The sequence below is a fragment of the Ceratotherium simum genome, chromosome 20 (genome assembly GCF_057802395.1).
Source record: "Ceratotherium simum simum isolate JZ-2026a chromosome 20, ASM5780239v1, whole genome shotgun sequence".
Taxonomy (NCBI): domain Eukaryota; kingdom Metazoa; phylum Chordata; class Mammalia; order Perissodactyla; family Rhinocerotidae; genus Ceratotherium; species Ceratotherium simum.
This window is the reverse complement of record NC_141919.1, coordinates 29333666-29357107: the sequence shown is the minus strand read 5'-3', so window position 1 is coordinate 29357107 and position 23442 is coordinate 29333666. Positions and strand designations below refer to the sequence as shown.

The window sequence follows — 23442 nt, the reverse complement described above, 5'->3', positions numbered from 1 at the left end:
TATTTGTCGTGTAGCTATAATCCCAGATATTACTGAAACTGAATGTAGAATACATATTATGACAATGAATTACTTTAAAAAGTGGTTTGTGAATATGCTTTAATTTAGTTCCTTCAGTATTTTTTTAATATTAAGTAAAAAACATGAATTTGAAATTAATTAATTTGAAATTATTCTTTCTTGTCTTAAAATTCTTGGTTAGATTATTTATAAGAAAATTATAGTAATGTTAATTTGTCATGAAACTGGAAAACAATATGGATACTATTCTTCCATAGTAATTTAGTACCATTTCAATATATTCCAAATTTTATTCTTTTCAGCGTTTATTCGTATTTAATTATATCTCTTATTTCTTGAAGCACGGAACTAATTGGCCAAGCCTTTGGTTATAATAATAGTAACAATCGCAACTAATGTTTTTTGAGGTTGCCAGATACATTCTAAGAGCATTACTGGATTAGCTCATTAATCTTCACAGCAAATTCATGAAATACAAGTTACCAGCTGTACAGTACAACTCCAATAATGCAGTTTTTCCCGTTTTTCACATAAGAAAACTAAAGCAAAGAGAAGTTAAGCAATGCATGCAGGATCACATAGTTAATAAGTGGTGGATGTGGATACAAGACCCAAAATACAACACTATAATGCCATTCTAGTAAAATGGGATTTGTGTCACCTATGCGTGTCTTACAGTACTTCCTGACCACTTAGAAAATTATCCTTTGCTATGAATTCATCTAATTAAATCTTCAGTTGATACATAAATCTTTTATTCCAGTAGTAGAGTTACAGATTCTTGTAACGTGTTAGAGATGATGGACAGTCACTGTCTTTTTTTTTTCCCCTCCCCTTCAGCCTTACCCAAACCTCCAGGAACTCCTGTAGTGACCGAGAGCACAGCTACGAGCATCACACTGACGTGGGACTCAGGGAACCCTGAGCCTGTCTCTTACTACATCATTCAGCATAAACCTAAAAATTCTGAGGAACCTTACAAAGAAATTGATGGGGTGGCGACCACACGCTACAGTGTCGCTGGACTAAGTCCCTACTCGGATTATGAATTCAGGGTTGTTGCTGTCAATAACATTGGGCGGGGTCCTCCCAGTGAGCCCGTGCTAACGCAAACCTCAGAGCAAGCACCATCCAGTGCCCCACGGGATGTCCAGGCGCGGATGTTGAGTTCAACCACCATTTTGGTACAGTGGAAGGAACCTGAGGAGCCAAATGGACAGATCCAAGGATACAGAGTTTATTATACAATGGATCCTACTCAGCATGTCAACAACTGGATGAAACACAATGTAGCTGACAGCCAAATCACTACTATTGGCAACTTAGTGCCCCAGAAAACATATTCTGTCAAAGTCCTGGCTTTTACCTCAATTGGAGATGGTCCCCTTTCAAGTGACATACAAGTTATCACTCAGACAGGAGGTAAGTCTGGTTCTGGATGGGGAGTTGGGCAGCAGGGGGAGGGTTTGGTGCTAAGAGGTGGGAAGGACAAAAACAAAGAACAAATATAGTATGAATTTAATTTTTTGAGACTGAGAGTCTCAAAGTGAGGGGTTAAGATAAGGCATCTGAAAAGGAATAGGCATGGGTACCTCAAAGACTAAATAATAATTTTAAGTAGAAGGATGTAGGTAGCATCCTTACTTTTTAATTTGTACCCAAATGGCTCGAAGACTTCTGCACGAGATGGGTGAATGTGTCTTCATGTAGCATTTTGAGAATAGAACTATGCTTCTCTATACTAGCAACTCAGAGTAATCTCAAAAAATTATTTAATTTGTGAAAGATTGGATGGTTCAAGATAAACTTAAAAATAAAACCATTTGTTAGGAAGCCTCGGATACTTAAACGGCTTATATTTGCTAGGAGGCTACTTGCTTAAAAATAAATATTCTCCTCATGGCTTTTTGATTTTTTTTCTTTGTGTGGCCTCAGGGGTTAAGGAAAAACAGTTACCAAGATCTAAGATCAAACTTTGGGGCCTGATTCATCCATTTTACTGGGTCTTAGAGTAGACGCCAAACTATTTTATGAAGAAATACTTGGCCTTGCCAGTGGTTTTATTTTCATAAGAGGATATCAGACCTCTATGGTCTTTGATTCAAAGTGATTAGTTTTGCCTTGGGTTGGGAATATAACCTGGTAGCTTTCTTCTAAAGTTTATTCTTGAACATCTGAGAACTATTCATTCTACGCCTTATTGTTTTGGTGCCTCGTAAACTTGCATTAACCTATGAGTGTTTTAGCAGCGTTCCTTGGGTTTGTTCTGAGAATCTACATAAGAACCATATTATTGGAGACAGTATCTATAATCTATAGGCATAGCTCATTGCTAATCTTGGGAATGAATTTTCTCTTGTATCAGAACTAGCTAAACCTATGTTTAACCACTGACTTGTTTTCATATGATTTAGAAAGTCATATGATTTAGAAAGTCTTGGGCTTTCTAAATCATATGACTGAGAATGTTTACCTCTTTGCCCTGGGCTACTAGAAATCTCAGAACATACTCACAGCCTGCCTGCTTTATGTTATTTTCATACTGTTATTTGGTTCTTACTGGTTTGTTCATGGATTTATTATTTTCTCTAATAAACTGTATGAAAGAAAACTATAAAAATGTTTTACCACAATTATGATAAAAACCATTCATATATCTTTCCTACTTGGCTTTTGCAGTTCTTCTGTATTTATTTGCTATATTATTATGCAGAAAAATACTGTAGATTAATTTTTCCATAAAAATTTTTCGTTGGAAAATGTAGAAATCTGTGAATTTTGTGTTCTTGTGCAGCACACTTCAACCTGCAACAGAGGTATAGATTAAATAATTGATATAAACATTTTATAACTTAATAAGTAATATATAATAATAAAAATAATAGCAGCTAGCATGTACCGGGCACTGTGCTATGAACTTTACATGTATTAATTCTTGCTACCCAATTAGGTAGATGTAGAATTATCCCATTTGCGAATAAGTAAATTGAGGATCAAAGAAGATAAAAAGATTGAGGAACTTGTTTTGGGTCACAAAGTTAGTAAGTTAGAAAGCGGAATTTAAATCTAGGCACTCTAGATTCTTTTAAGCACCATTATCTTTCAGATTCATAATTTGCTAATATGACAGTTTTAGTGCCTACTAGGATTTTTCTGCCTAATAGGTGCTCAATAAATTAATAGAGGTAGGAAGCAAAGTGTGGCATTTGTCTATATCTTTATTTAAAAATTATATATAATTTACTTCTGAAATATTTGAGATTATCCCAGTACAAAAAGTACATGAAACCATTTAGATATTAAAAAAAAGAGTTTATCTGAAAGAAGTGGAAGGAATACTTTTTTTCATAAAAGGTCATTATAGTTGATTACTAGATTTGATTCTAAGTTTTCTAACCACAAATTGAAACATAGAAATCTACAATGTTTTATAACTCTTTACTGATGGCAGGAGGATTTCACTATCTAAGAAACCAAATAATTCCTGGAACTAAATTCGACCGAAACATAAGAATCTTGGGAATCATGAGAATCCTTGTGTTCAGAATATGGAATGACAGACAGCAATGCCTTTGGTCACAGTTTATTGAAAGATATAGAGCTGATGTTTAAATAGATCGTATTTTGATTTTTTTTTTTTTTTTTTTTTTTTGTGAGGAGATCAGCCCTGTGCTAACATCCGCCAATCCTCCTCTTTTTTTGCTGAGGAAGACGGCCCTGGGCTAACATCTGTGCCCATCTTCCTCCACTTTATATGGGACGCTGCCACAGCATGGCTTGCCAAGCAGTGCGTCGGTGCGCGCCCGGGATCCGAACCAGCGAACCCCGGGCCGCCGCAGCGGAGCGCGCGCACTTAACCGCTTGCGCCACCGGGCCGGCCCCCGTATTTTGATTTTTTATATTACCAGGGGACATAATGTAATATAAATAATAACTCAGGGAAGGTAGTATTGTGACAGGGACAATTGAGTTAATGCGATTCAAGGACTGTGCATTTAGAAAAATCTAGATGAATGGGTCACAGATGTATTAGAATAATTGTTCCCAACCTCTGTTTGGCTTTTTCTACATTAAGATATTTCCAAGAACATTTCATAATAGCTGTACTTTTAATGCCCATTGATTGAGAAGATATATAATGACATAATGACTTGTGCCTGCCAAGATCAATAGGCTAAGAAAACCTTCCAAAATAGCACAATGATTTGATCTATTCTCTAGGCTTAATTAACAAAGGCCATTTGATGTTAGTGGGCACCTGCCAAATACAATGATGTTAGTTCTGATATAATTAATCCTGAGCTGCTCCTTTTTCTTGTTGCTGACTAGCTAATTCTTAGAATCATTGCTAGGCAAAAACATAAAACCATTATGAAATATTCTTTTAGAGAGGTTGTATAAAATTTAATGATATGCTTATTTTCACTGCAATTTTATTTTTTCCAAACCTAAAAAAATTTACTGATCAATAATATGTATGAATGTCTCAAGTATATTTTAATTTCACATACAGAAAGATATAAATTTTTGTTGTCTATATCTGAAAGGTGTTCATTTTGTTTTATTATCTTTAATTCCCTAACATTAATATACCTAATTTTGTTTAAAATTAGACTCCAAAGAAATAGTATTTAGTAACAAAATGAGTTTAAGAGTGAAGTTACCAGTTTGGATCTTATCTAACATTACTGTCACACATATTGATGTAAATTTATATATTTCTGATAATAAAAAAGTCAAAATATGATCTATTTTATAGTCAATAATATTTCTCCTTAATTGCATGTATTAGTACAGTTGAAAATATTAAGTAATCTTTAAATGGTTTTAAATATGAAAAGATTTTAGTTAAGATGATTATTTTCTAGAAGTGAGTTAATCTTCCAAGTTTTCCATAGATTTAACTTCTGGCTTTATGGTCACTTACAACTAGTTCATCTTGAAAATATGTGGAATATATGGCCATTGACAAGGGAAGTATTTATATTGTTCTGGAAAAAAATCTCCACTGTTAGAAAACACGTTCAGGAAGGATGTCTTCTTACATAGCTTTCTTGTATAGATAATTATTATAAGATCATAGGGTAGCTATACTTCACAGAAGTATAAATAAAACTTGGATAAAGAAATGTAATAAATTACATCTTAAACCTAATGCACTCAAATAAATGTTGCTTGATGTTCCTGCTAATGGGAGGCATTCTAAATCTGTTAAAACCTAATGTGTGTCTTTTTTCTGGACTTTCTTTAGAAAACATATCTGACCTCTAATTCTTCTATGCATTTAATACATTTTTGGGAAAAGTCTACTGATTTATACGTGTATACCTTCATACTAGGTCTGTGGAGGGAAAGGAATTATATACATTTACTAAATAAATACTAGTGAGTAGTATCAACTTTAAGCATTTTGAAGAAGTTAATTGTAGTACAAATTCTGGGCATTGCGTAATTGTTATAATAAAAACCTATGACATTTAGAGACATTGTGCTTTAAGTTTCCAGAAGTTTATCAATCATTTCATTAGTATATGTCTATAGGCCTATATAAGCAAACTAGAGAAAGACATTTCCAGTAGCCAAAATTATAAGCCCAATTTAAATGCTTTCTCTAAATAGTTTTAGCAATGAGTAAGGGAGCTCTGGATGTAAATACAAGTGTAATAAAATCTAACTTTTTCTTATTGATATTTAATGACAGTTGAGTAAGATTTGTGCAGGTGCTTATATATTAAGTACTTTTTTGTCAGTGATATGTTTGTGTACTTACAAATCAGACTCTTTTTTTTGAATTTTGTTTTGTTTTTTTTCTACTACTGCTGTAGCTCTGGCTGTTGCTTTTATTGTTGTTGTTATCATTTATCAATATGCTAGATATACACATTTAAAAATCTGTACCTTATTAAAGTACTAGATATTTTAGCAATAATGGGTTTTCTAGTCTCTTTGGTAATATTTCATATTTATAATATGGCTAGGTAAAACTGTGGTTTATCCATTTAATATGTACTAACCTTTTTGTCTTTAGAGATATTCCTTCAATTTTACTCAAATGTTGATCTCTTCTAGTATTATCAGCATTTCAGATGAAATGCAGATTTTTCTTTCATTTCTTATTCATTCTCTGTCTTTGAGTTGCCTTCAGATATTTATACAGAGTATAATAGTTCTACCACTCAAATACATTTATCAATGGGTTATAATCTTATTTTAGGGAATTCATAGCTCATATTTCTATTTTCTTGTGGACATTAAATAAATAACCAAGAAGAAGGATATAACATTGACACCACTTTACAGACTATAAAGATTGCTTAAATGTAATTTTAAAGAAAATTTGTATTTCTGCTTTTATTTCCTCTTTCCACATCTAAATTCTAAATTTGGTTTATGGTCAGTATTATCACATCTCCCTTTTTAATGTAGAATGATTTCACTTAAGTTTCTGGATGGGTTCTTTTTATTTGCCCATGAGTTTCCCAGAATCTCAGATTTTCCCATAAATGTTATGTTCAGTTAATTGATGAGGGAAATGCTATAACACAGAAAAACACTGAAACAAAATAAAAATAAAATAGACATAGACAAACAAGAAATAAGTAAAGATAAAGAATGCCAGTAAGTTTGAGATGTAGATGGTGAGAACATTTAAAAAATATATTTATTTATTTTTATATATTATATAATAAATGTTTTATATATTTTTATATTATGTGTATATAAATAAGTAAATAGATATATTTAGAGAAAAAGAAGGGCCGGAGAAAAAACGCAAATATAAATGTTAATAGGACCTCTGTAGCCGCAATATTTGGTGTAAAAATCTAGTTGACAGACGATGAAGTATTCCCTCTGTCTCTAAGTGGTACAGAGAAAATAATTATGACAGTTTAGAGTCCCCTAAAGTGTTTTCTCTTGTACATATATTATGATAATTAAGACTAATATGTTTCGAGAATAAAAAGAAATCCATTAATATCATAGCTTTTTTCTTTTCTTTTGAATCCTCAGCTTTGCTGTGGTTGTTTCGGCTGTGACTAAACGACCCTGAGGAGGCAAGTTCTTTAGGTGAACCCTCGCTGTCCAGAAAGTCTGAGTAGTGACATCCTTAAGGCATTTATGAGGGTAGAGCCTGATAAAATAAAAAGACCTTTTAAAGCACTGGTTCACATGCTGGATTTCGCTTGCAGACATGTTTTGCCCCATACAGTGTTTTTCAATCAATTTCAATTAATTTAATTAATTTCCAATTGTTACAAGTGGAAACATTTTACCAACTCTTTCAGATGGGCCTAGGCACTCTCCCATTGTCCCCAGTCTCCACGTGGCCTCGCCCTCATCTAAGTGATCTACTTGTCACCTCTAGGCGTTTGTGTTTCTACCACAAGTTTAAAATCTAGTAAATTAAATTACTCTCCAAACCACTTCAAAAGAATGGAGATGGTGGAAGCAGGAAGGAGAACCCCTTATATATTATTATTTGAAGAGACTTACCATCAAGCCATCTGGCCACTACTTACTTTGTCCAAGAATAAAATGGACAGTACACCCTCTGAGACTTCGATGTGCCTATTTAATTCATTATTTAGAAGGAGAGGGCTCTTAATGGAACCAAACAAAATTAGAGGATCAGATGAAGTTTGTATCACTAAACAAGGATGAAACATTGAGACCTAGTGGGAATTTGTTCAAGACAAATTAAAAGCAAAAAAGTAAACAGGTTAAGTAGGAAAAGTTAATTAGATTCCCAAGATGTTTTCAATCAATGTCACAATTTATTATTAGCATTAGGCAGGGAGGAAATACGTAACAAGCAATTATTATCCTGAGAGCAGCCCTTAAGTACTTCCCATGTTTTTAACTCTTGACTATACAGTATTCCAGTTTGGTTTAAGTCAGCAGTTATCACAAGGCTTTCTTCTTTCGCAGACTTATGGAAGTTGGGGGAAAGAAGGAATAAAACTAGACAAAAAGAAGTGACTGCCCACATGTGCATGTGTGTGTGTATTTTTCGTCTGAGAAACCTTTCATCATCTGAACATTAGAATCCGATCATAACTTCCCTATCTACCGTTCTTGGCTGCCACTGTTCCTCCTCCTGGTGCTTTTGGTACTTTCCTTTCAGAAGTAATGCATTTTCCATTTGCTTTGCTATTTGCCTGTTTGTTTTTTATTTTCCTCTGTTCCTCCTTTGCTTGCTCTTGATCTTTTATCTTCTTCTGTTTCTGCCTCTCAATCTGAATGATTGTTAGGTCACCCACTGGGCAGGTACTTAAAAAAAAAATAGACACCCTGTTCAGAAAGTATGTTCCCAGAGGCATCAAATTAATGAATATCTCAAGTCCTGTGATACAAAAGGGAGAAAAGATGATGAATACAATTTAGAAACATGAAGCACTGATTATTGGTGGCCTTAAGCATCAGTCCAAACATGAGTGTGTACACTTGGCCATTTACATACACACACACACACACACACACACACACAGACTTACAAGTTAACAGACCAGACAGAGGAATAAAATGATAGTTAGGAATCTTAGAAACCTTTCTGGTAGATTTCTTTAGACTTTAATCTCTTTTTAAGTAAAAGATATTTTTTTAGTCATACTACAGAGAGATGACTACAAAGGAAAAGAAAGTAATACATTTTATATTTCCAAAGACCTTCTTTCTTATGGAAAAAAAATGCTTCAACCATTGTTTAAGAAATTGACGGGCCGGCCCCGTGGCTTAGCGGTTAAGTGCGCGCGCTCCGCTGCTGGCGGCCTGGGTTCGGATCCCGGGTGCACACCGATGCACCGCTTCTCCGGCCATGCTGAGGCCGTGGCCCATATACAGCAGCTAGAAGGATGTGCAACTACGACATACAACTATCTACTGGGGCTTTGGGGAAAAAAAGGAGGAGAAGTGGCAATAGATGTTAGCTCAGGGCCGGTCTTCCTCAGCAAAAAGAGGAGGATTAGCATGGATGTTAGCTCAGGGCTGATCTTCCTCACAAAAATAAATAAATAAATAAATTGATGTCATACATTAGTTACAAATTATTTTATCTTTTATATGTTTTTGAATGTTTATACTCATTTGCCAAGAACACTTTAGATGTTCTTTTCCCCTCTGGTGTGAAGTATCATTGTTCTTGTTTTTTTATTAAATATACATGGGATTCTCATGTGAACTTGTGGGAATATGGACATATGTTCAGCTATAGCACTTTGAAACAAGCCACAATATCAGGAGTAGTGATGAAAATATCGAATGGCCCGCAAAGCATGGGTCCCAACCAATCAGAGCAGACATTGGCTAAGAGAAATGTGAAGCTAGCTGTACTAGTGATGCCCTGAGATCTATTAGCCTTTGTATAATGGATGGAGGACCTAATGGGATTAGGTGTTAACTAGGAGGTTGGCGTTAGTAAAACTTATTCTAATACATTTGAGTACAGTGTTTTAAACTGCATAGATGTCCCATTCTCTACTACATCTGATGTATAATTCTTCCAAATTGTCTATTATATGACTAATATGAGAATTATACATGATCTCTGTTAAATTACTATACTTCTGATAAGTGTATTCTATAAACTTTTTAATTTGTGTGGTAATTTAGCTCCCTGTCACTAAGGACAATGTCAAGTTTATGTTAGGTTTAGTGTATTAAGTCATTTAAAGTCATTTAGGGATTAGAAGCAATTATTTGTAAGTGATAGGTGTTTTTTTTTTTTTACTTTTTTCACTTCTTTTTTAAAACGTGGGTTGATAAGAAAAAATTCAAAGTGATTCTGCTTGCCTGTAGGTTTTGTTAATGGAGTGAAGGTGGGATTTTATAAACCTAATTGGGAATAATTTTGAAAGTTAAATGCAGTACTAGAATAGTTCCCATTCAGTTGTAAAACAGCAATAGCTTTTATGTATTTAGCACTCATTATGATTTAGGAGGTATTTATTTTAAGTTCCTTATATAAATCATCACATTCATTACTTACAACAATATTATACAGCAAATAATTTTATTACTCTTAAAATTGAATTCAAGACTGATGTATTCACTAATTCTACATCTTGTATAGATACTAAACTATTCAAGGACAAAGGCAGTATTCATAATATTGTCCTTGTCCCTTGAAGCAGGAAAAATGGGCTTTATACACACAGGTTAACTTGGACAATGTAAGGGACCTAGCTCTCCATTAAGCTGATAGATAGGGACACGTTTCGAAAGGTTTAAATGGGTGCACTAATGAAAGAACTTCTGAATATATATGGTGATGGTGAACTCAATCCTTTCTTGCCTGTTTTTAGTACCAGGGCAGCCACTAAACTTCAAAGCAGAACCTGAGTCTGAAACAAGTATTTTGCTCTCTTGGACACCTCCACGTTCAGACACCATCGCCAACTATGAGCTGGTCTACAAAGATGGGGAGCATGGAGAGGAGGTAGGACTGTGCTTCTCATTTTTGAGTTATTCACTACCCTGAGGCACTATTCTACTCTTGTGTACTTACCCAAGTTCTGTTAAAAGGTCAGATGTCTATAGAGGAACTTGGTGGAAAAGATTTGTTCATCAAAAGAGAAACGTGACTGAAAAAAACAGAAAGGAGTTTGGAGACTTAGTAGAGAGAGGGGCGGAAAAAAAAAAAAACAGACAGCTATTGTCCCTACTGGAACTGTGGTTCTATTTAGGTTTTCAAGTTACTTACAGAACTATCAGCTTATAAAAGAATATACCCCATGAGACTTGGGGACTTCCTTTATTTCTCTTCTGCATTAAAGTACTTAAGTCACTGTAGACACATGAATTAAATGTGCTCCAAGGCTTTGAGTAGATAAATTTGTCCAAACTGGTTTCAAAGAAAGATGCCCCCTAGCAAATGTTTGTTTGTATGCCAAGAGTTATTTGATATGAATGTTAGCATATATAAAGTTTGAGGATGTTATGCAAATAAAATAACAGTGGATTGTAAAAGGTTAGAAATTGTTGATAATTACTAAAAGGAGATACAAAAATCAAAACGACCTATACATATATTAACAGACGTTATTCTGAGGGTTTCACATATGTTAACTCACTCATTCCTTCCAACAGTGCTATGAATCAGCCTCTATTAATAATCTATTTCATATATAACAAAATGAAGGCACAGAAAAAAGTTAACTTGCCCAAAGTCTCACACTACTGAATGGCAAAGCTGGAATTTGAATCTAGGCAGTTTCCAGAATCTGTGTTCTTAACCATTAGGGTACACTGTCTCTTGGGTTCACTTTCAAAGATTATAGAAATTGGTGTTAAGATACATCTAAAATTTTCAGAATGGGAATATATGATGGTGATGAATAGGTTTCTTTTGCTATTGTGAAATCCAATAGGGAACATTAGGACAAAAAATTTAGTAAAACCATATGTGAAAACTTAATCCACGCAAGCCATTTTATTATACCTCTTAGCATTCTGTGTCTTAAGATATTCACAAAGCTGAACAACCCTTTAGGTCTAATAAGGAATCCCTTCTTTAAACACTCAATACTAAATGAACTATTATCAATTAACTTGTGGCACATCATTTTGAATGCTATAATAAATTAATATAATACTGTAAACTTCCATTTTATTACATCTGCTTGAATTGAGCAGAATCTCCAAAGACCAAGTTCTAAATGCAATGCTTTTATATTTAGCTAACAATAGAAAGTAATCGCTCAAAAAGTTACATAATCAAAATGCTGATATAACTTAAAGTACTCACGTTACAACTATTGATGTTTTTAGTAAGAAGTAAATCAACATTAAATTATTTTAAATCCTTACCACTCCTCAGCTAAAAAACAAATAAAATAAAAACAATAAAGAGTGGCAGCCCTTTGAGAAGGCTGTGGATGTATGAATGTTGGCTTTCCTACTCTGCTTTACAATTGTTTATTTAGAGAATCCCTTTTTTTCTTGTTAGTGGATAAATCTAAAATTTCTGAAAGCTTTTGTATTTGCAAGCCAGAATACCCCAGGAATGTTTTTCTCTAGTTTTATGTTTGAATTCCCCTTGACTGCTTTTTGTTTGCATGAACAGCAAACACTATTTGATAAAAAGCCTTAAGATTATTTATGCCATTACTAGATTATATATTAGCTTGTATTGGAAGGTTTACTACAGGCTAATGTTCAGTCTGAGATTGATTACCCAGAGAGAGCTATATTTTTGCTAAAATGCAAAGGCAAATTTTGAACATGAAGAGTGAGAGTTATAACATTCGATTAAAGAAACCTTATTTCAAAAGCCCTTTATGATGTTAAAAGTTATAGAAAAGTTTGTATTTTTTTTTCTAGCTGTGGGCTCTATATTCACAAAGAAAGAAAGCTTTAAAATTATTTTAAATCATCCTAAAGTAATGAGATGGTTTCATATAAATTATCTAACTTTCTTCAGTAACTATCATGTTTTTTATCCTGTCAGACCTTGGCAATTTCAGATCTCTTTCATAGCAACTTCATGTAAACTGTACACTATTTTCTGTTATTACTTCTGGCCATATTTTTTTGCCCCTATTTGGATTGCAGAAGGTCATAGGAGATGAGCTAGACATCTCTTTCAATTGAAATTGCACCTGTTGGGGATACTCCACTATCAGGAGCAGGTTTCACTTTCTATTGGTGGGCTCTGTCACAGCAACACACGTACCTTAGGGATGAACACATTAGTGGATGGTGACCTCTCAACCTCCCTTTTATGTGCTACATTTGGATGACTGTGTTGTCATTAGAAAGATCCCTGGCTTCTCTTATTCCAGTGGCCTTATTCCTTGTAGAAACTTGCCTTTTAAATGCTGATATTTTCATTGTGTGATTCCCCTAGTAGAGTCCTTCATACTCACTGTTGATTCTGTTGTGATATTTTGATGACATTATAACCCTGATGACAGAAATCTGATGTTCCAGGTAGTGTGATAAAAATATTTGCAGGAATATTAAGGAGGATGACCAGTTCTCTTGTTACTTATCCACAGCAACGAATTACCATTGAGCCAGGGACATCGTACAGACTGCAGGGCCTGAAACCGAACAGCTTGTATTACTTCCGTCTGGCTGCACGCTCCCCCCAAGGCCTGGGTGCTTCTACAGCGGAAATATCAGCTAGAACCATGCAGTCAAGTAGGTGTCTCTCTTTGCTTTCTTTTTGCCCTTTTTTCACTAGGAGATGTTGCCGGCTTTTATCCCCACCAAGAAACAAACCTGCTAATTAATATGCTTAAAAGTCAGTAGTCTGTATGCTAGCAAGCAGCCAACTTTGGGGATTAGAGTACTACCATGAGCTATGTTGGTTTCAAACTTGGTCCAAATAACAGATCCCATTCTCCCACTTCTTAAATTGAAAGACTTTCAGAGAAGTTAGGAGACCTCCATAAGGAGAATGAGTGAAAGGAGTTAGACCAGGCCTCAATTTAATGAATCAGAAGACTGTAAAGAAATATTCAGGTTGAGGAGGGCTTAGCAAACTCAGGAACAGCAAAAGACCAAAGTTTTATCACTTTAAGCACACAGGTTTTAACTTTACTAACAAACAAGCGTTTCTGTCACATATTTATTGCTACTCAGGAAAGCTTAGCTCTGTGACTAGTTTGTTATCAACTCTGCAAGTAGTATGTGTGGAAATTTGGAACATTCACAGAAAATCTGTATTTGGACAAATTTAGGAACAATGGAAAAATCACAAGTACATTTGCAATCCTAAATTCTATTTTGCTTCCCCAGGTTCAATTTCTTTTTGCAACTGTTGCTCTAAAGCCTAGTTATATTTATCACAGTGGGGGTTCATTGTAACCAGGGAAGATTGTTTTGTGCAAAGTATTATATGGGAGGTTGTTTTTGATGGAAAGTTTGGTGGCTTATAGTACTATTGTTTGCTCTGCTCTTTATTGATAAGTTTCTACGATTAGTCTATTAAACAACCGTTTACCTTGAAATGAACAGTTTTATGGAGTTATTTCCGTAGTTTTTTTTGGTATTTTATATTTTATATGTGATTTTTGATATAGTGACATATGCAGTAGGTATGTATAATGTGAATACAATGAATTTTATAAAGAGGATGTTCTATTGACCTAATTTTTAGACCTATCAACAAGCATGAAATTTATATTTTTATAAAAGATGAATTTCTTTTCAGATAAGCAAGTCTTCCATCATTTCATTTTCTACAGAAACTTGAATCTTTTAGGGTTATTTTGATGATAAAATTCATATTCTTCCTCTTTCTCGAAACATGATTATTCATATGAAAATATTAGGATCCTGTTGCTTAATCCATTAGTGATTATAGCTTATTCCCGTAAAATTTCCTTTCTTTTAAAAACTGAAGCATGTAAATTAATGCAGTTTTATATGTCTTCTTTAAATTCCAGGCAGGCTAATAAGGAATATTGTAGAAGATAATGCTTAAAATCAGACATTTAATTAAAAGAAATGTGACATACTTCAATGTTATATTTTGCATGGTTTACAAACTTGCCTTTTTTCATACATACATACATACTTCCATTCCTAGAGACAGAATGGATGTTTTGTAACCACATCAAAAGCTTATCAACTCTTTATTTTATCAAAGTAAAAGTTTCAAATGGTGTTGAATATACTCTCACAGAATAGGAGGTCTGAAGTAGTAATGTAGTGAAAACCAAATCAGCTTTTTAAAAAGGATTACAAATGAGTCCTTGCTGTTACATGAACAAGTCAATTTATTATGAATAATGATAATGCATATAAAATAGTTTTATAATTTGAAATATAAGGACCTGTAGTCAGAATCAATAAAAATGATATTCTAGTGATTTTGCAAATCTTATTCCAAATTTACAAGACTGTCTTATGAGAATTTCCTTTTTGTAAGTACAGAGTCCTTTTCATTTTGATTGATTGAAATGAAGAACACAAGACATGTAAATTAAGAAAGACTGATAATCCTGTAAACAATTGGATACACCTGACACTATATAATATTAAGACCCACAAAGTCTAAGGAAATACCCAAAGTACATATTCAAATACAAAAAATTAGAAATGATTTACTCATTCAACCATATTGCCTTAAAAAATAAATAAATATATACATGTGTATCATATTCCACTTGTTTGTTCTTCTTTAGGAACGTGTTAACTTTAAAAATAATTTTTGATAACAGTTGCGTTGGTCTTTATTGCTTTTTAGTTTTTCAAATAATGATATGTTTGACTAATTTGAGGGAAAATAATTGTTCAGAAGGTGACCAATTTATTTTAGAATGGGCAATAAGGAAATTTATCTTTTAACTCTTATGTGAATCCTACTTTGTATGAATAATTATGTAAAAAATGAAAGGAATTTTGCACATAAGTCATATCTTTCCAGATGATTCTCAGGATTTTTTTTAAACAGTTCTTTTTAATGGCTGTGTTATTGACATTTTGTAAGGGATAGGTGATTATTATTGATTTTACCAAAATTTGCTGGTGGGATCTAATTCTTCACTAGCAATGGTGTCTCAAGAAGAGTTATAATAAAAAAAGCTGAAAGCTGATGTAGGGTAAGTACAAGTTACAGTCAGAATCCACAAACCTGACATTACCCTCGGGTAGGTAAACCTTGAACTATGCATTTTCATCCTTTATTGATTCTGCATGCTGACTGTATATGGGCTACGATCAATGTTAGGTTAAGACTTTTCATTAAAACTGGTCAGGCAGACTCCATTTTTCAGATAGTCGGAGGGAACCCTTTTACGTTTGTTGGGCTTTTATTTTTCTTTCTTTTTTTTCAAGTTGGAGTTGGCGGAAGGGCATCTAGCAGTTAATGGAACTTTTCACACTTAAGAATCCTTTCACAAATGAATACTGTATATGAATCACTCTTATTCTAGAATGTAGAAGTGAAAGCTTGAAACAGTATCTGTGAAGCATCATCTGACTCTCATGTAATAAATCTTGCACTATTTGCCGTTTTTTTGAAGTTAGATAGTCTGTATCATAGGGTTGGAGAATACTGAGGGATTGTTTTAGAAGAAGATTTTAAATTGCAGGTAGGTAATTTTATTTGAGGCTCTATTATCTCAAGCTTTCATTTTCACATATTCCCCCCACCCATTATTTAACAATTAATTTTGGTCATTTATTCATTTTTTGGTTTATTCATGTTACTAAGCCAAGGTACATAAATTTGTCTTTAAAAATTTATTTTGAGTTTCAAAGCTTTATTTTTGTTTTGTTGCCCTTATTGTTCGTTTATTTATTTTTGCCTTTTCTTTTATCATTTTTTTTTCCAACCACTCCTGTCCTTTCACTCAAACTCTCCTTTAACTCACTACCAAAATAAGAGCCGTCAGCTCCTCCTCAAGACATTAGTTGCACCAGCCCAAGTTCCACTAGTATTTTGGTAAGTTGGCAACCTCCACCAGTGGAAAAACAGAATGGCATTATCACTGAATACTCCATCAAGTATACCGCAGTGGATGGAGAAGATGACAAACCTCATGAGATTTTGGGAATTTCTTCGGACACTGCCAGATACCTTTTGGAACAGCTGGAAAAATGGACTGAGTACCGGATCACTGTGACAGCCCACACAGATGTCGGCCCCGGCCCCGAGAGCTTGTCTGTACTGATTCGAACCGATGAAGATGGTATGTTGCTTCTGCTCCGTCAGTTTGCACCCTTCTGACACAACCTTGGTCTGCTGTCTTTTGATAGGCTAACAGTAATCTGTTTTTCTCTGCTCATCTTTTTTACCCAGCATCGCTATAACTGCAGTGGTTTTTGCCAAAGACCTATCCTGGCTACAGCCTGGGCATTTTTTTTTTTTCAATCTCAACACAGTAATTCGCTTCTCTTTAAAAGAACAGTTTGCTACCATGACCTTGCAATCCAGGCCTTTCTCTGTTCCTCCATCTAAAGTCTTCTGCATTTTTTTTTTTTTGGCTTTTTGTAGTGACTTCTTTTACATTTTGGAGTTAACTTTTCAAAACTGTCTTCTTATCCTCTTGTTGCCTCCTTGTCTCATGTTTCAGAGACACTGATGCTCGACATTCAATTTTTGGCATCTGTTGTATGGAATTCCTTTGATATGAGAAAAAAAAGAAGAAAATCCATATAATCAAGAATCTTTTTATTCTGCTAAAAAGAAAGCTTTAAAAAACACACAGCAATCAACAACCAGTTTTTGTTATTATTTCAATGCTATACCTCTTTGTGCTTTAATGCTTTGAATCTCAAAGCATCTTCCTTGGCTTTTGTACATTTTTTACATGTTTTTCTATTTCTCTGATACTCTTTTTTTCTTCCATTTTTTTCTTTTTTTTGGCATCGGTCATGTTTTTTGATCTTTTCTTAAAAGGTAGAGCAGATTGGTTGAGCATTTTCATTGGTTGAAAATGTTTGTATTCCACAAAGGAAACTTAGTGGGTCTGCCCATTTTTTTTTTTTTAAACTAAGTAAAGAAAATGCTCTGACTGGGTGGGACAAGTGCCTATAATTCTCTTTTATCCGATGATGTTGTTCCAGTTCCTAGTGGTCCTCCTCGCAAAGTCGAGGTAGAGGCTGTCAACTCAACATCTGTTAAAGTCTCATGGCGCTCACCTGTGCCCAATAAACAGCATGGCCAAATAAGAGGATACCAGGTGCATTATGTGAGGATGGAAAATGGTGAGCCCAAAGGGCAGCCCATGCTGAAGGATGTCATGCTGGCTGATGCACAGGTAAGACTCTGAAATTACATGCCAGTGTTTTCATATGACACATTTATTTTAATCTGTACCTTGAAATGGGCCCCATTTTAAATTTTTTTACATTTTAAAAATCCTCTACAAAATTCTAGTTTTTAAAAGACATGATGCGTACTTACCTTCTCAATCAGAGTTGACATCAAATGAGGAGGTGAATTGTAACAAATAATTAAAAACTTGTAACTATTTTCTTAAAATACAGAAATTCGGCTCTCTGCAGCTATATCTGAGTTTGCCTTTCTGACTTCAGAAAAATTGATTTTAATCAAATCAGATGAAGAATTTTAAGCAGCAATTTTGCTAATAGCATCTACATTCTGCTGTGCTAAAACTACTTGGAACTAATTTGATCTAATTTCTAAATGGGTGACTTCTTCCATTGAAGAATAGACTTTTTTTTCAGGGAAAGGTATCCAGATAGTATTTTATTTAGTAATTCTTTATCAAATCACTTATTTTATGAAAATAATTGCTTCATTTCCCAAAAAATGAAGATAATGACAATGATAAAAATTAGTTTCCCAGGGAATACATGGGATCTCCTATGTTGAGCCAAGTTAAGAAAAGTATTGAGTAGTTGAGTATGTGAGAAATTCTATTGATCCTAGGGCAGTGGTTTACAACCATATAGTCAAATTTGGTTTTATAACCAGTTATTTAAAACAACATTAAATTTTTTCAGATTTTTTTCATAAATTAGAAGTGTTTCAAAGATAGTACTGTATTTTCCTGAAAGGGAGAGGAAGATTTCAGCTAATAACTGCCCTCCTGGAGACAGTACATAACCCATGGACTAGGTTACTTTGCTGAGTCCAGTAGTGATGGGATATTATGAATAGGGGAGTGCTTTCCTCCTCTAGCGATTTGGAAGCTGGGCGTGGAAATGAATGGGATTTGTGAAAATTTAAACTTATTTCAATCAAAAATTCCTTCTTTTGTATGACTGTGAGGAAGATTATGAACCAAGTTGAGAACTGCTACACCCATGTTGCCAAATTTTATATTCTTGTCTCAGTGAAAATAAGAGGCCAATAAATATCCCTATGGTCTAGGGAAAGTATTTACCCCCAAAGTCTTAATGTAATCAACTCGCAAATGTGCTTATGTATGCTTCAACTTTGAAACATTCTAACTAAAGGAATCTAGATTAGTGGCTAACTGATCTACCTCAAATCCAGTCATATGGTTTTGATCTGAATGCCACTTCTGTAAATTTAGTTGGAGATTCAGAGTGTCACTTAGACTTTGGAAAAAAGGGCCATTGACTTGATTTTTCTAAATATTTATTTTGTACTGCCTGTAAAATAAAAAGTTCTCATAGTATAAAGTTAATAAAGCCGTTAATGCTTATGTTTTATTTTGTAAGTCTGCAATTATGAAAAAAACGCATGACCATCATGCTTGGATGTCCTTCTGCGGTTCTTAGATAATCTTACATTACAGAACTGTAGTTCCATTTCTATTTTCATTGGGAATATGGTAGTTAATGGAATTATATGATACAAAATGCCTTAAATGTCAACTCAGTTTTTTTTTTCCCTGTCTTCTACTTTGGCTTTTCTTTATCAATTTGCTGATTTTCCTTCTGTGTTTTTGTTTTGTTTTGTTTTGCTTTGTTTTTGCCCATCTTGTATAATCTCTTTGACTATTCATTGAAATTTCATTACATCTTGCAGGACTTCACTGAACGATTTCAATATTAGTGAAAGATGTTACTCTAAATAGTGACTTGAATTAATTGTGTAACCTAAGGAAAAAGTCAAAATAAATGTCACAAAGTAGTGTGCATTAGCTTTTTGCTATGCCTTATTGATTCATTCCAATGAACCACACATTAAAAAGAGATTAGCTGGTTTTAGTAATAACGATACAGAGCATATTTACTTTTGACCTCTCAATTGGGAGTGAAGGTGGCAGCATAACACACCTATACTCTTTGGAATTTTATTGTACACACTGTTTCAGTTGCTTATTTTTTCTATTTTTTTAATGTAAGGAGGGCACCACTGCCTTAATCAGGCTACAAATTTCTTTTCATTTATTTTTAATTTTGTTTCCCCCCTTCTCAATCTTCTTAATCTCAATCAGTGGGAATTTGATGATACTACTGAACATGTGAGTAATTTTTGACTGCTTTGTCAAAACAGATTATGAATGCTTGTTTTTTATGATATCCCTCTTTCACTTGTTTGTGATATGTCATCACAGTTTGCTTGGATGCATGAACTAACAAATTATTTTTTAATTATCTTCACTATGTGGTACACTTTTTTATTTTGGTTTTGTTTTGTGAAATTGGCATGGTGCTACTGATTACATAAGAAATGTCATGAGCTCACGTTTCAGTGGCTGCTACTAACTCTGCCTTGTGACACAGTTAGAGGAGGCATGCTTTAAGTGGAGGCATCACAGACTGGAGACATCAAGTTGTTTGTTGTAGGCTACTCATAAATCCTACTCCAGGGTTATATAGTCAGTGGGTCACATGATGTTGTTCTGGCACTACTTAATTCTATCTAGAAATGGCAATTCTCTGTTGAAACCATACAAATTTGAGTGAATTAGAATGAGTCATGCCAAGAAGCAGAAAGTATCTCAGTGAGGGAGGAAGTTTTTAAAATATTCGAATGAGTGAATTATCTTATTTACTGAGAGCTTATTATGTATAAAGTATGGTGGGGGACACAAGATGTGATAGCTGCCTTCTAAGGGCTTGCAGCCTAGGTGGCTAGGAAGGATGTAAAGTTGAGAAAAGTTCCATAAAATATAACAAAAGTGATGACCTCAAGCAATGTGCAATTAATTAGTAAATGAATAACAATGTCAGTAAGAGCTATGAGTTCAGAGACAGTGGACCGGGATGGTAGAAGAGATCCTGAAACTTAGTTGAGAACCTAAAGGATGAGTAGGGATTTCACCTAAAGGAAGAGGTGAAAAAGTGTGTGTGTGTGTGTGTGTGTGTGTGTGTGTGTGTGTGTGTTGGGAAGTTGGAGGTGGGGCCATATTTTTTAAAAATAAGCACAGCAGAAGCAGTCATGAGGCAGTCAAGAGTGTGATATAGTCAGGTGACAATGAGCTTGCCAATTTGACACGAATGAAAGGTTCAGGTTAGTAAACTAGTGCTAACTGTGGCTAAGAGATAGCTTTTAGTATAATGTTGGGAAAACCTTGTAAATTTCTTGCCATACACTTTGATGATAGAACCAAGCCTTGCTTCTTCTTCCCCCTAGCCTTGCCTGCTTTCAGCAGCAATCCAGTGGCATGTGAGAAGGACCTTGGAAACAATAACGTTGGCATTTACCCATCATAGTTTTTGGAATAGCCAGTGTGTCTACCATAATTTAAAATGCCACTGTTGGCGGTTAACTTGGTTTTTATATTCTCTGTAATGTTAGTGAAACCATTCCAAGATCCTGAAAATAAAATCTTCTCCCAAATTTAGTCCATCTGTCTTCCCAATTTAGTCCATTCATCTGGCAGAATAATATTTCCAATGGCTCTTCAGAATGATATCTGAAAATTTTGAATTTCCACACTGATGATATTCCTACTCTTTTGAGAAAAGCACGTTGTCAAAAGCTGTCATATTTGGGATCAGATTCAACAATTGAGTTTTATGGTGTCCATTACAGCCTTGCACAGAAAAATCCTATTGTCCTTCACACAATCTAGTCCACTCACTAACCTCTCACATCCACTTTAGATGTGGAAGACAATGACATTGTATATTTTCTTAAATTTAGCCATATTCAGTTTGAACACATAGCTGTGCCAAAAGCTGAAAGGATTTTTTTATTGCTGTGTGTGTATGTAGCTCTATAGAAAATACCAGAAGAAATTAACAGCCAGCACACTATCTAAAGAATCCTGTAACCTCCAAATTAGAAGAACAGTTCTAAAATCATCTAGTCTTATAACCATCCCAGTTTTGGGCCCTTACTAAGAGAAAACTAAGAGTTTTAATAAATAGTTTGTTTTATTTAACATTTTCTAAATAGTCGGAATTAGTTGAACACATATATGTGATGTGGTAGAACAAGTCCTGTTCTTTAGTTTTATGGCCTGCTCTCCAACTCACCAGAAGATTCTCCTTAGTGTATAATGATTTTAGTTCATAGCTTATACCATTAACCAATAATATGTTACTTGAGTCCAAAGACACTTCTCTGGCTCTCAGGATATCTCAGTCCAACAGATCAGCCATTTGGCAAAATATTTACATGGTGATGAAACAGAAGGTGTTGGCATCAGCCCCATCACCAGTCTGTGGGCCAGACTATAGCGGATACATATGGAGAGCTGCTGGCATAAAAACAGCTATTTTATGGATTGCTCACTATGAGCCAGGCATAGTTCTAAGTGTTTACATAATATAACTAGTTAATCGTCCAATAGCCCTGTGGAGTCCTATTATTCCAAGTTTCACATGGGAAACTGAGGCACAGAGGGGTAAACTCACTTTCCCTGGATCACCAAGCTAGTAAATAAAGAGAGGCAGATTTAAATTCAAGAATTCTGGAGGTCTGGCTCTAGGTTTTGTGTTTTTAACTATTGTCTCTTAGAGCTGCCTCTTAGGATGTCTAAAGACCCCACTTCATTGTCAGCATGAAAACCGATCATCCAAAGCATGGGCTCCAGGCATGAAACTTCCAGTGCTTGGCATGGCTGCAGGGAATGTTCGAGCATGCGCAGAATGAAGATGGAGGTCTTTTTTACCCCCAGGGCATTCATGGCATGTTTTGAATTGGTGTCATTCTATTGTGTCATTTCAGGACATGATCATTTCTGGGCTACAGCCTGAAACCTCCTACTCTCTCACCGTCACAGCCTACACCACCAAAGGAGACGGTGCTCGCAGCAAGCCCAAACTGGTGTCCACCACTGGGGCAGGTAACCATGTCTGTGCATATATGTGCCTCGAACGTGTTCCAGGCAACAATAATACTCATTTTTGCATTATTGTCAAATGGTATGGGTGGCTTCTATCAAAGGGAAAAAATGGGCTGTGGTCAACTTTTGTGTTTTATGATATGTAATTCAGAAGAGAAAAAAAATTCAAGTACACCTTTGCCTGAATTAGTCGTTCACAAATATTTTTTGAGCGCCTACCATGTGTCAAGCACTATTCCCAGGCCTGGGGATACAGCAGTCAATAAAACAGAAAAAGACTCTGCTGTCCTGAAATTTGTTTTCTGACCAGGACTAGATAATTAACGAGTGATCAAATGAGTATATAGTGAAATGTCAGGAAGTGACATAGTGAAAGGTCAGGAAGTGACAAACTGAAAAATAAAGGCGTGCCGGCATTAAGGATAGGGTAGCCGCTAGGGGCTGTTTTGGAAAGAGTGATTGATGGTCTCTTAGGGGAAAGTTATTTAAGCTGAGACTAGAATGATGTGAAGGAGCAAGTCCTGCGAGGTCTGGTGGACAGATAGGCTAGGCAGGGAAGTCATGCAACAGCTTCAACCTCTCCCAACACAAATCTTGTTGAAAGAGCTGGGATGATGACTTACGGTTTTATTTTTTGTTATTTTCTCCTCCTCACCCCTTGCTGTGGGGATTCTAAAGAGCACAAATTGCAAAAAAGATGGGGAATAGAAAAGGGAATGAAGAGGGTGAACCCTGGTGGCCTAGCGGTTAAGTTCCACGTGTTCCTCTTCAGCGGCCCGGGGTTCAGTTCCCA

General features: G+C 34.9%; 1 protein-coding gene across 2 annotated transcripts in view; it reads left to right on the top strand.

Moving 5' to 3' along the window:
• PTPRD (protein tyrosine phosphatase receptor type D) overlaps nt 1–23442 on the top strand; it is a 498410-nt gene that overhangs the window by 314347 nt on the left and 160621 nt on the right. The window contains exons 7-13 of one of the 2 annotated variants that reach the window (XM_087444574.1): nt 862–1443; nt 10323–10456; nt 13017–13161; nt 16356–16661; nt 17539–17732; nt 19848–19874; nt 22532–22649. In XM_087444574.1, coding sequence (XP_087300700.1) covers nt 862–1443; nt 10323–10456; nt 13017–13161; nt 16356–16661; nt 17539–17732; nt 19848–19874; nt 22532–22649 — 1506 coding nt within the window. The remainder of the gene's footprint in view (nt 1–861; nt 1444–10322; nt 10457–13016; nt 13162–16355; nt 16662–17538; nt 17733–19847; nt 19875–22531; nt 22650–23442) is intronic. The other variant, XM_087444573.1, reaches the window with a different exon arrangement.